Source organism: Carcharhinus amblyrhynchos, chromosome 23 (assembly GCF_965287045.1).
Source record: "Carcharhinus amblyrhynchos chromosome 23, sCarAmb.v2.hapA, whole genome shotgun sequence".
In the NCBI taxonomy this organism is placed as follows: Eukaryota; Metazoa; Chordata; class Chondrichthyes; order Carcharhiniformes; family Carcharhinidae; genus Carcharhinus; species Carcharhinus amblyrhynchos.
This window is the reverse complement of record NC_137346.1, coordinates 7,579,230-7,593,136: the sequence shown is the minus strand read 5'-3', so window position 1 is coordinate 7,593,136 and position 13,907 is coordinate 7,579,230. Positions and strand designations below refer to the sequence as shown.

Below are 13,907 nucleotides of genomic sequence, written 5' to 3'. Positions count from 1 at the left end.
TCTCCCTCTTTCTCTCTCTCTCTGGCTACACCTTCCTCCCTTTATTATTCCTTCCCCCTACCCCCCCCCCATTCCATCCTCAATCTCCCCTCTCTGCCCCTTTGCTTCATCCCACCGAGGCTCTCTCTCTCTCTCTCTCTCTCTGCCCCCCTCACTCCTGCTTCATTCACCCTTTCCCAGAAGCGTTTCGTTATTTCTCTGTCCGTCCTGCGCGGGGGATTACTTCCCACTGGAAAATGCAGGAATTGGGACGGATAGGGGGAACGCGGGGAGACGGAGTTTCTCCTTTGTTAACGCTGGCTTTGTTTCATTTTCCCGAGCCCTAGCCGCACAGACACAAGTGTATTTTTGAAAACTGCAAAGTGGGCTTGACATTGAGCTGAATGGTGCGAGGACAATGGGATCAGGCTGGGGCTGGGGGAGGGGAGAACAGCACGTCATAACACATACACTCAACATACCTGAGCAGGCGGGAGGAAGGAGACAGTAAAGCCCCAGTATTGTTACCTCAGACCTTCCTCCCTCTCTCTCTCTATACTTTGAGAGATTTTATTTATATTTCCTATTTCGCAGCTGTTGAGTGGGAGATTTGCTGGCATTTCATGATTTATTCGGGTCTTGAGTACTGTTTGCTTTATTGTTAATTGCTACGAAATAAATCCCAAATTGGCTCCCCTCTCTCTATATTGCTGCCATAACTCTCTCCCGTCCTGCCCTGCCTGGGAGCTGCTGACTATAAGGCAAGCAGTGCCATCTGCAGGCAGCACTGAGTATTTCAACCACAGTGACTGTACCTCTCGTAAACTGGCTATTCAGCTCCCTCACACCTTACTCCACCTCGCCCTACCTGCCTGTCCTTCTATCCCTTTTCCCCTTCTAACCCTTCCAGTGCATCAACACGACTCGCCTCAGCTGCTCCCCGTGGCAGTGAATGCCACATTCTCACCACTCTGTGGGTGGTACAGCGGTTAGCACTGCTGCCTCATAGCGCCAGGGACCCGGGTTCGATTCCCGGCTTGGGTCACTGTCTGTGTGGCGTTTGCACGTTCTCCCCGTGACTGCGTAGGTTCCCTCTGGGTGCTCCGGTTTCCTCCCACAGTCCAAAAGATGTGTTGTTAGGTGCATTGACTCGAACAGACGCTGGAGGGTGGCATCTAGAGGAATTTCTCAGTAGTTTCATTGTGACACTGATAAATAAACTTTAAAAAAAAACTCTCTGGGTAAACAGGTTCATCAGCGACTGTCTCCTATCGGAATGGCCATAAATTAGGAGAGGGGAATGTGCAGAGGGATCTGGGTGTCCTTGTGCACCAGTCGCTGAAGGTAAGCATGCAGGTGCAGCAGGCGGTAAAGAAGGCAAATGGTATAATAAAAACAAAATACTGCAGATGCTGGAATCTGAAACACAAACAGAAAATGCTAGAAAATCTCAGCAGGTCTGACAGCATCTGTGGAGAGAGAAGAGAGTCTGACTTGAAACGCTGGCTCTATTCTCTCTCCACAAATGTAGTCAGACCTGCTGAGATTTTCCAGCATTCTCTGTTCAGGCAGATGGAGTGTTGGGCTTCGTAGTGAGAGGTTTCGATTACAGGAGCAGGAGTGAATTGCTGCAATTGTACAGGGCCGTGGTGAGGCCACGCCTGGAGTTATGTGTGCAGTTGTGGTCTCCTAGTCTGAGGAGGAATGTCCTCGCTCTGGAGGGAGTGCAGAGAAGGATTGCCAGACTGATTCCCTGAAAGTTGTGGGTTCAGAGTCACCAGTACATATACAGGCTGGCACAGTGCCAGTACAGAGGGAGTGCCACACTGTCAGAGGTGCTGCCTTTCACATGAGACGCTGCAACGAGATGCTGTGTGCTCTCACGGGTGGCTGCAAATCCCCCCCACCCAAACCAGTCCTGAAACCCATACCTTCACCCCCACCCAAACCCCCACCTGAAACCCCCACCCAAACCCACCCCACTGCCCCCCCCCCCCCCCCCCCCCCCCCGCCCAATATCCTTCTGTCCAACTCTCTATCCCCTCTCAATTCTTCTATTTTAAATGGGTTGCGGATGTTCGGATGAGTCCTTTATCCATTAAGCAAGTTCATAAAGCTGGAGACAGTAATAGGTTGGATAATTCATTTAATTTATTATTGATGGAAGATTAATTGTAAAATCCTAAGCATTTCTAATGAGTATTAGCCTCACATACAGATGTACAAATTAAGAGCAGGAGTAGGCCATTTGGCCCCTCAAGCCTGCTCTGCCATTCAGTAAGATCGTGGCTAACCTGATTGTGGTCTAAATGGCACCTTCCCACCGACCCTCGATGACCTTTAACTCTCTCGTTAGTCAAGAATCTACCTCAACCTTTAAAAATTTTCAGTCACCCCGTCTCTAACACTTCCTGAGAAGGAGAGTTCCGCAGGCTCACGACATTCTGAGAGAAATAATTTCTCCTCATTTCCGTCTTAAATGGGAGAGGCCTAATTTTTAATCTGTGTCCTCTGGTTCTGGTCTCGCTCACAAAGGGAAACACCCTTTCAGTGTCTGTGCTGTCAAGTTCCCTCAGAATCTTATAATGTTTCAATGAGGTAAATCTTCCAAACTCATGGCCGGTAGATTTTAATGAAGACCCTGAAGATGTTTCTCTTTGTCAGCCAACCTACCAGGCGCTGGGTTAAGCAAGAATTTCTCCTGGAATAAGATCTTAGAATCATAGAATCCTTACAGTTCAGAAAGAGGCTATTCAGCCCATTGAGTCTGCACCCAGTCTCCAACAGATCATCTCATCCAGGCCTTATCCCCAAAGCCCCACATATTTACCCTGCTAATCCCCCTAACCTACACATCTTGGGACACTGAGGAGCAATTTACCATGGTTAATTCTCCTAACCTACACACCTTGGGACAATGAGAGGCAATTTAACACGGCCAATCCATGTAACTTACATATCTTGGGACACTACAGGACAATTTAGCATAGCCAATCCACCTAACCTGTACATCTTGGGATACTAAGGGGCAATTTACCATGGCCAATCCTCTTAACCTACACATTTTGGGACAATAAGGGACAATTTAGCATGGCCAATCCATCTAACCTACATATCTTAGGACACTAAGGGGTAATTCAGCATGGTCAATCCACCTAACCTACACATCTTGGGACACCACAGGGCAATTTAGCATGACCAATCCACCTAACCTACATATCTTTGGACACTAAGGGGCAATTTAACATGGCCAGTCCACCTAACCTAATAATCTTGGGACACTACAGGGCAATTTAGCATGGCCAATCTCCCTAACCTGCACATCTTTGGCGTGTGGGAGCACCCGGAGGAAACCCACAGGGGGAATATGCAAACTCCTTCATTCTAATCAGTCCATAGTTTTACAATCACACAGTTGTTTGAACCATTGACAAAAGGAGATGAGAGGGATGTATATGTCCTTTCGTTGCTTTTTCCCTGTGCCACTCTTTCATTGCAAGTTGACCATCCACCTTCTTACAACACTCAAGGCTGAGATGAAAATTTTGTGTTTTAAAAGCTTACATTGTACTATCAGCATCACTGAAAGGAAAATAACGAGATCTATACCAATTCTGCCTACATCACTGCCTTGCCTTTGTTAGAAATTGAAGTAACGTCGAAACATATTGATGTTCTGGCAATAGGATCCCTTCCTTTTTTGGCTGGAGGTTCTTTGTACTCTGCTCCATGATGGAATCCCCGATCTAAATTCTTCATGCAATACTGTAACTGATAATATTTTGAAACGAGCGTCTCTGAAGCCAGCTCTCTGTGTAATCTCACAGTGTGTCATATTCTCGATTATCTGTCGACGGCACTGTTGGAAGGAGGTTTAATTCCTGCGATGTGCTTATCACTGGCACGTCGCACTGAGATTCACTCATGTCAAGCAAATCATTTCAGTGTGAGCGTACACTGTCAACTCCTGGTAAATTGCAGAGCCAACCGAGGAGTATTTCATTGTGTCTGATCCCTTTCCCGTTCACTCCCATCCTGTGGAATTACCTGACCCACTCAGATAGAACAAAGCTCCTTCCGGACTCTCGCTTGCAAGAAGATCAGTTCCTGTAAATATTCCGATGAGTTGCGTCCAGCGGCCAGTTCAGCTCTTGACGCTGTGGGACTCCCAGTTCTCCCCAGCCTCTCACAATCATCGGCCACAACAAAATAATACAATAACTTGCTTCAATAGAACATCAATAACATCATCAAATAACCCAGATATTTCACTCTGAGAGAGGGGGGTGGCTAGGAGAGAGATGGTGGGAGTGGGAGAGGGACTGGGAGAGATGGTGGGAGTGTGAGAGGGACTGGGAGAGATGGTGGGAGTGGGAGAGGGACTGGGAGAGATGGTGGGAGTGGGAGAGGGACTAGAAGAGATGGTGGGAGTGGGAGAGGGACTGGGAGAGATGGTGGGAGTGGGAGAGGGACTGGGAGAGATGGTGGGAGTGTGAGAGAACATAAGAACATAAGAAATAGGAGCAGGAGTAGGCCATATAGCCCTTCGAGCCTGCCCCGCCATTCAATAAGATCATGGCTGATCTGTCGTGGCTCAGTTCCACTTTCCCGCCCTCTCCCCATAACCCTTAATCCCCTCTCTTATCAAAAACCCATCAACCCGCGTCTTAAAAATATTTAGCGAGGCAGCCTCCACCACTTCAACGGGCAGAGAATTCCAGAGATTCACCACCCTTTGAGTGAAGAAGTTCCTCCTCAACTCCATTCTAAACCGTCCTCCCCTTTATCTTGAGGCTGTGCCCCCTAGTCCTACTGTCCTTTCTGAGCGGGAAGAGTGTCTCCACCTCTATCCTATCCATCCCATTCATCATCTTATACGTCTCAATGAGATCTCCCCTCATTCTTCTAAACTCTAACAAGTACAAGCCTAGTTTATTCAGCCTCTCCTCATAGCTCAACCCCCTCAACTCCGGTATCAGCCTAGTAAACCTCCTCTGCACTCCCTCCAAGGCCAAAATATCCTTGCGTAAGTGCGGCGCCCAAAACTGCACACAGTACTCCAGCTGCGGCCTCACCAATGCCCTATACAGCTGCAGCAAGACCTCCCTACTTTTATATTCAATCCCCCTCGCGATGAAGGCCAGCATCCCATTCACCTTCCTGACCACCTGCTGCACCTGCAAGCTGGGTTTTTGCGACTCATGCACAAGGACCCCGAGGTCCCTCTGCACCGTCGCCTGCTGCAGTTTTTCGCCCCGTAAGTAATAGTCCTTCCTACCATTCTTCCTACCAAAGTGGACCACCTCACACTTGCCAACATTAAATTCCATTTGCCATTTCCTGGCCCATTCGCCCAGCCTATCTAGATCCTTCTGCAGACTCTCCACACCCTCCGCACAATTTGCCGTTCCCCCAATCTTGGTGTCATCAGCAAATTTTGACACCCTACACTCGGTTCCCTCCTCCAGATCATCTATATAAATGGTAAAAAGCTGAGGCCCCAGCACCGACCCCTGGGGCACTCCACTAGTCACCAACCGCCAATCCGAATAGCACCCGTTGACCCCCACTCTCTGCCTCCTATTTGACAACCAATCCTCTATCCACGCTAACACCCTACCCCCAACTCCATGTCCCCCGACCTTCTGCAATAACCTCTTGTGAGGTACTTTGTCAAACGCCTTCTGAAAATCAAGAAAGACCACATCCACCGGCTCTCCTCTATCCACCGCCCTAGACACATCCTCATAGAACTCCAGTAAATTTGTCAGACACGACTTCCCTTTAATGAAACTGTGCTGCGTCTGCTCTATCAAGCAATTCCCTTCAAGATGCCTCGCAATTTCCTCCTTAATGACAGATTCTAACATTTTACCTACCACAGACGTTAAACTAACTGGCCTATAATTCCCCGCCTTTTGCCTGGCACCCTTCTTAAACAACGGCGTAACATTAGCCGTTTTCCAATCTTCCGGCACTTCCCCAGAATCCAGCGACGTCTGGAAAATAACCACCAAGGCATCCACTATCACCTCCACCATTTCTTTCAGAACCCTCGGATGCATTCCATCCAGTCCTGGGGACTTGTCCACAATCAGCCCCTCCAGTCTGTCGAGCACCGCCTCTCTAGTAACAGTAATGTCATTAAGACCCTCCAGTCCTACCACCTTTCCATTGCTAACACCCGGCAAATTATTCACGTCCTCCTCTGTGAAGACAGAAACAAAAAACCTTAGCCATATCCCCATCCCCTACCACTAGGTCCCCTTTCTCATCCTCTAAAGGACCAACGTTCACCCTAGCCAGCCTCTTCCCTTTTATATATTTATAAAAACTCTTGCTATCCTTTTTTATATTAAGCGCTAGCCCAGCTTCATAGTTTCTCCTACCCTTCTTTATCAACTTCTTTGTCAATCTTTGTTGACATTTAAACCTCTGACTGGGTGAGATGGTGGAAGTGTGAGAGGGACTAGGAGGGATGGTGAGAGAGGGACTAGGATAGAGATGGACAGAGTGTGAGAGGATTTGGGAGAGAGATCATATATTCCCTACAGTGCATAAGGAGGCCATTCGACCCTTCAAGTCTGCAACCGACCACAATCCACCCAGATCCTATTCCCCTAACTGCAGATATTTACGATGTGGCGTTGCCAGCATTGGACAGGGGTGGGCACAGTAAGTAGTCTCACAACAACAGATTAAAGCCCAACAGGATTATTTGGTAGCACAGCTTTTAACCACTTTTAACCTGGTATTGTGAAACTACTTATATATTTGCCCTAGCTAGTCCCCTTGACACTATGGGTCAATTTATAATGGCCAATCAACTTAACCTGCACATCTTTGGAGTGCAGTTGGAAACTGGAGAACTCGGAGGAAGCCCATGCAGACACGGGGGAGAATGTATAAACTCCACACAGTTACCCAAGGCCAGAATTGAACCCGGGTCACCGGCGCTGTGAGGCAGCAGTGTTAACTGTGCCACTGTGCTGCCCTGGTGAAGGTGAAGTCAGTGAGGAAGGATTAAGGAGAGAGGAAGTAAAGAATTCTTTTTGTTGCAAAAATATGCCGTTTTTATATGTTAGAACCGGACGAGGAAATCCCAGAAAAGAACTCTAACCCTAAAACGTGAAGAAACAGTCACAGGACAGCTGATTAGATTTAACAAGAAAAATACATTTATGAAATGAAAAATGTTGGATTCTGTTCGGCATGGTGGGCGGCACAGTGGTTCGCACTACTGCCTCGCAGCGCCAGGGACCGGGTTTGATTCCAGCCTCAAGTCACTGTGTGGAGTTTGTACATTCTCCCCGTGTCTGCGTGGGTTTCCTCTGGGTGTTCCAGTTTCCTCTCACAGTCCTAAGATGTGCGGGTTAGGTTGATTAACTGTGCTAAATTGCGCCTTAGTGTGTCAAGATGTTTAGGTTAGGGGGATTAGCCATGGTAAATTAATGAGGTTGCGGGCATGGGGCAGTGGTGTGGGCTGGAAAGATTGCTCTTTAAAGGGCTGGTACAGCTCAATGGGCCGAATGGCCTCCTTCTGCGCTCCAAATAACCTTTCACCCTTTGTTAATTGAGAATCTATCTAGCTCTGCCTTAAAAATATTCAGAGATCCTGCTCCCACTGCAGACACTCTCAATCCTCGAGAAAAATCCTCTGGAAACTCCCGCAAGAGGGAACGTTCTGTCCACATTCATCTTGTCAACATCCTTCAGGACCTTCTATCCACCGTCTTCTGACTCCGAGGCAACTGTTGAGCTGTGGTTGAGTTTCGGTTGACATTTGGTACTGTGCTCCTGTTGGGACCCTGCCCTGTCCTGCCCCCCATGCTGACACAATAGATAAGAAAGCCTACCAATGCCTCTACTTTCTCAGAAGACTGAAGAAATTTAGCATTTCAGCTATGATTCTCACCAACTTTACAGATGCACCAGTAAGCATTCTTTCTGGTTTCAGCTTGGTATGGCTCCTGCTCTACCCAAGACTGCAAAAAACTACACAAGATCATGAATGTAGCCCAATCCATCTCGCAAACCAGCCTCCCATTTACTGACTCTGTCTACACTTCCAGCTGCCTCGGAAAAGCAGCCAGCATAATTAAGGACCCCAAACGTTCTCTCTTCCACCTTCTTTGTTTGGGAAAAAGATACAAAAGTCTGACATCACACACCAACCAATTCAAGAACAGCTTCTTCCCTGCTGCTGTCAGACTTTTGAATGGACCTACCTTGCATTAAGTTGATCTTTCTCTACACCTTAGCAATGATTGTGACACTACATTCTGCACTCTCTCGCTTCCTTCCTTATGAACAGTATGTTTGTCTATATAGTGCGCAAGGAGCAATACTTTTCACTGTATGTTAATACTTGTGACAACAATAAATGAAATCAAAAATCAAAATGTGATTTGTTTGTTTTTGCACACAGAGCAAGCCAGCAGAGACACGGCCGTCAGCTGTGAGTGAAACATGCACAGATTGTGGCTGTCAGCAAGAGAAAGAGGACAGGAATCCACCCAAGGAGCAGCTTCCTTCCCCAAAGCAGTGAGACCGGCAGGGAGGGTACGTGGCTCAGAACAGAGGGAGTTCCAGAGAGCGAGGGAGGCGAATGCAACAGGAAGAACGGAGTTGAGATAAACCCAGGCATCCGTCCTATGTCACTCAGAGGCCCTGGGACTGTTCAGTTTGACTGGATGTATCGTTCAGCCCTGTTTAACAATGGGTGCACAGCTCACAGGGTGAGAGAACCTGTCTCACTATTTGAGGATTCTCCACACTCCCACTGTCAGGTGACAGCTGAATATAACCAAAGCTGCATTTTTTGAGGGGTTTGGGGGTTTGTAACTTGCAATAAAATGGAAATAAATCAGACACGTCTAGATATTTATTACCGTTTAGTTTGTTAGACATCAGAGCCTCAAGATTGTTCTGTAGCCATCGCTCAATCAACCACTTTGTCAGTTCAAATTCATATCCAACCTTCAAACTCTGGCATGGGCAGGCGATGGCTTAGTGGCATTATCGCAAGATTATTAAACTCAGCTAATGTTCTGGATATCTAGGTTCGAATCCCATCACGGCAGATGGTGGAATTTGAATGCAATAAAAATATCTGGAATTAAGAATCTATTGATGACCATGAAACCATTGTCAATTGTCGGAAAACCCAATCTGGTTCACTAATGTCTTTTAGGGAAGGAAATCTGCTGTCCTTACCTGGTCTGGCCTACGTGAGACTCCAAAGCCACAGCAACGTGGTTGACTCTCAACTGTCCTCCAAGGGCAACAAGGGATGGGCAATAAATGATAGCCCAGCCAGTGACACCAAGTCCCACAAATGAATGGAAAAAACCTGTTGATCATACATAGCCTGTAAAGCACAGAAACAGGCCATTCGGCCCAGCTGCTCGCTGCTAGTATTTATGCTTAATCCGAGCCTACTCCCTCTAACCCTACCAGCATTTCCTGCTATAACTTTCTCCCTCATCTCTTTATCTCACTTATCCCTTAGACGGGTGTATGTTACTGGCTTTAACCACTCCCTGTGCTTGTGAATTCCACATTCTTACCAATCTCAGGGTAAAGAGGCTTCTTTCGAATTCCCCATTGGGTTTATTGGGGACTGTCCGATATTTATAGCTTCTTGTCAGCTCTTGTGATCCTACTATTTGGAAATAATTCACCATCTCCCTTCCCCTACTTCAATCCCTTTGCTAAAATCCTTTTCACACTCACCCAGTGGCTTTTGGACACGCTCTATTCCTCCGTGAAGCATGCTGGAACATTTATCTTGCATTTATACCCATTAAGGTGCTGTAGAAATGCACATTGTTAGTTTCCTACCATTAGCCACTGAATGAGCCATAGTTGCCTGTTGCAGGATAGAACTTATATATAAGGGACACCTAGCCCTATAGGGTGCAGATCCAGGTCTTTTTAAAAGAGTTTAGGGTCCCTGCCTCCACCACCAACTCAAGCAGCGAATTCCAGGCACTCACCACCCTCTGCATTAAAAAGTTCTTCCACATGTCCCGTCTACACCTGCTGGCACTTATCTTGAATCTGTGTCCCCTGGTTCTAGAATTCTCTGCCAAGGGAAACAATTTTATTCTGTCCGCTCTATCTCTTCCCCTCACAATTTTGAATACACAGCTTCTTTATTCCAAGAAAAATAACCCCAAGCTATCCAATCTCTCCTCATAGCTACACTTTTCTAGCCCTGGCAACATTCTTGTAAACCTCCTGTACACTCCCTCCAGAGCAGCTATGTCCTTCCTATAACATAGAAACTAGAAGCAGGAGGAGGCCATTCAGCCCTTCATGCCTGCTTCACCATCCATTTTGACCATGACTGATCATCAAATTCAATATCCTGATCTCCCTTTCCTCCCACATCCCTGATCCCTTTAGCCCTAAGAGCTATATCTAATTTCTTCTTGAAATCACACAATGTTTTGGCTTCAACTACTTTCTGTGGCAGTGAATTCCACACATTCACCACTCTCTGGGTGAAGAAATTTCTCCTCACCTCAGTTCTAAAAGGTTCACCCCTTATCCCCAAGCTGTAAGCCGAGTTCTGGACTCTCCCACCATGGAGAACATTCTTTCTGAATCTACCCTGTCTAACCCAATTAGAATTTTATAAGTTTCTATGAGATCACCTCTCACTATTCTAAACTCCAATGAATATAATCCTAACCGACTTAGTCTCTCCTCATATGACAGACCTGCCATCCCAGGAATCAGCCTGGTAAACCTTCTCTGTACTCCCGCTATAGCAAGGACATCCTTCCTCAGATAAGGGCACCACAACTGCACTACTCCAGGTGTGGCCTCACCAATGCCCCATACCATTGCAGTAAAACATCCCTATGTGGTGATTAGAACAGCATCCAATATTCCAGTTGTGGCCTCACCAATGTTATATTCAATTCAAACATTGTATCCTTCCTTTTAGATTCCATACCTACCTCTGCCAACGAAGGCGAGCATTCCTTATGCTTTCTTTATGACCTTGTGTACTTGAACTGCTGCCTTTAGGGACGGGTGTACTTGTACAGACTTGACAGACTGGAGGGGCTGATTGTAGACAAGTCCCCAGGACCGGATGGAATGCATCCGAGGGTCCTGAAAGAAATGGCGGAGGTGATAGTGGATGCCTTGGTGGTTATTTTCCAGACATCGCTGGATTCCGGGGAAGTGCCGGAAGATTGGAAAACGGCTAATGTTACGCCGTTGTTTAAGAAGGGTGCCAGGCAAAAGGCGGGGAATTATAGGCCTGTTAGTTTAACGTCTGTTGTAGGTAAAATGTTAGAATCTGTCATCAAGGAGGAAATAGCGAGGCATGTTGAGGGGAACTGCTTGATAGAGCAGACGCAGCACGGTTTCGTTAAAGGGAAGTCGTGTCTGACAAATTTACTGGAGTTCTATGAGGATGTGTCTAGGGCGGTGGATAGAGGAGAGCCGGTGGATGTGGTCTTTCTGGATTTTCAGAAGGCGTTTGACAGGGTACCTCACAAGAGGTTATTGCAGAAGGTCAGGGGGCATGGAGTTGGGGGTAGGGTGTTAGCGTGGATAGAGGACTGGTTGTCAAATAGGAGGCAGAGAGTGGGGGTCAATGGGTGCTATTCGGATTGGCGGATGGTGACTAGTGGAGTGCCCCAGGGGTCGGTGCTGGGGCCTCAGCTATTTACCATTTATATAGATGATCTGGAGGAGGGAACCGAGTGTAGGGTGTCAAAATTTGCTGATGACACCAAAATTGGTGGAAAGGCAAATTGTGCGGAGGGTGTGGAGAGTCTGCAGAAGGATCTAGATAGGCTGGGCGAATGGGCCAGGAAATGGCAAATGGAACTTAATGTTGGCAAGTGTGAGGTGGTCCACTTTGGTAGGAATAATGGTAGGAAGGATTGTTACTTACGTGGAGAAAAACTGCAGCAGGCGACAGTGCAGAGGGACCTCGGGGTCCTTGTGCATGAGTCGCAAAAACCCAGCTTGCAGGTGCAGCAGGTGGTCAGGAAGGCGAATGGGATGCTGGCCTTCATCGCGAGGGGGATTGAATATAAAAGTAGGGAGGTCTTGCTGCGGCTGTATAGGGCATTGGTGAGGCCACAGCTGGAGTACTGTGTGCAGTTTTGGGCGCCGTACTTACGCAAGGATATTTTGGCCTTGGAGGGAGTGCAGAGGAGGTTTACTAGGCTGATGCCGGAGTTGAGGGGGTTGAGCTATGAGGAGAGGCTGAATAGATTAGGCTTGTACTCGTTAGAGTTTAGAAGAATGAGGGGAGATCTCATTGAGACGTATAAGATGATGAATGGGATGGATAGGATAGAGGTGGAGAGACTCTTCCCGCTCAGAAAGGATAGTAGGACTAGGGGGCACAGCCTCAAGATAAAGGGGGGGCAGTTTAGAACAGAGTTGAGGAGGAACTTGTTCACTCAAAGGGTGGTGAATCTCTGGAATTCTCTGCCCGTTGAAGTGGTGGAGGCTGCCTCGCTAAATATTTTTAAGACGCGGGTTGATGGGTTTTTGATGAGAAAGGGGATTAAGGGTTATGGGGAGAGGGCGGGAATGTGGAACTGAGCCACGACAGATCAGCCATGATCTTATTGAATGGCGGGGCAGGCTCGAAGGGCTAGTTGGCCTACTCCTGCTCCTATTTCTTATGTTCTTATATGTTCTTATGTACACCAAGATGGATAAAAAGACACTAAAGTCTGAGGACACAGACCAACCAACTCAAGAACAGCTTCTTCCCTGCTGCCATCAGACTTTTGAATGGACTTACCTCGCATTAAGTTGATCTTTGTCCACACCCTAGCTACAACTGTAATACCACATTCTGTACCCTTTTGTTTCCTTTCCTCAGAATGATTTGTTTTGTCTGTATAGCGCGCAAGAAACAATACTTTTCACTGTATCCCAATACACATGTGGCAATAATAAATCTATTACCCGTCTGAGTATATTCCAATTTATTGTGAGTTCCTTATAACTGTTTGACTCCCCTAAATGCGTTACCTCACATTTCTCTATGTTAAAATCTATCTGACACTTTATCGCACGCTCCACCAACCCATCAATATCGTTTTGTAGATTATAGCTATCCTCTCTACATCATCCACTATTTGGCCAATCTTGGTGTCATTTGCCAATTTTTCAATCGTGCCCCCCACATAGAGTTGTACACAAGGGTCTTTACTGTATGCAGAGGGGATTAGAGTTGAACACAAGGGATTATGCAGAAGGGGTTAGGGTTGAATATCAGGGTCTTTACTGTTTGCAGAGGGGATTGTGGTTAAACATAAGGGACTTTACTGTTTGCAGAGGGGATTAGGGTTAAACATAAGGGACTTTACTGTATGCAGAGGGGGTTAAGGATGTACACAAATGTATATGGAGAGGGGTGTATGGAAGTACACACGGGTGTATGGAGAGGGGGATTAAGGAATTCACTATCCCAAAGTGCAGTGGATGCTGGGACAGTGAGTAACTTTAAGGAGGAGTTAGACAGATTTTTAATTGGTAATCGGGAGAAGGCAGGAAAATGGGGATGAGGAGCATATTAGCCATGATCGAACTCAGTGGACTGAATGGCCTAATTCTGCTTGTCTTATGAATCAACAATGATGTACACACAGGAGTGTTCTGTATGGAGAGGGGATTAGAGTTGAACATGGATATTAAGAGGAAGTGCACACCTTAAGAAGCACAGTGGATCTGTACAGAGGCAGGAATCACACCTGTATAGAGAAAGATCTCAGTAAAATCCCTTCATGCCAGCAAGTAATAACAAATGAATTAACTTATTACCTCAAGCGTGGAGTTTGAGAAACTGCAGCTGGTCAGTGAGTGTACAGATGACCAGTGTTGCCTTGTCAGCCTCCCTTTGCATGTTCTGTCTGTGAAAATTATTCAGATGAGTTGCC

At 46.9% G+C, this 13,907-nt stretch overlaps 1 protein-coding gene across 1 annotated transcript in view; it reads left to right on the top strand.

Moving 5' to 3' along the window:
• dph1 (diphthamide biosynthesis 1) overlaps window positions 1-11,040 on the top strand; it is a 592,086-nt gene extending 581,046 nt beyond the window's left edge. Inside the window, exon 12 of the mRNA XM_080210803.1 lies at window positions 8,408-11,040. Coding sequence (XP_080066929.1) covers window positions 8,408-8,527 — 120 coding nt within the window. The 3' untranslated portion in view covers window positions 8,528-11,040. The remainder of the gene's footprint in view (window positions 1-8,407) is intronic.
• The last annotated feature ends 2,867 nt before the right edge of the window (window positions 11,041-13,907 follow it).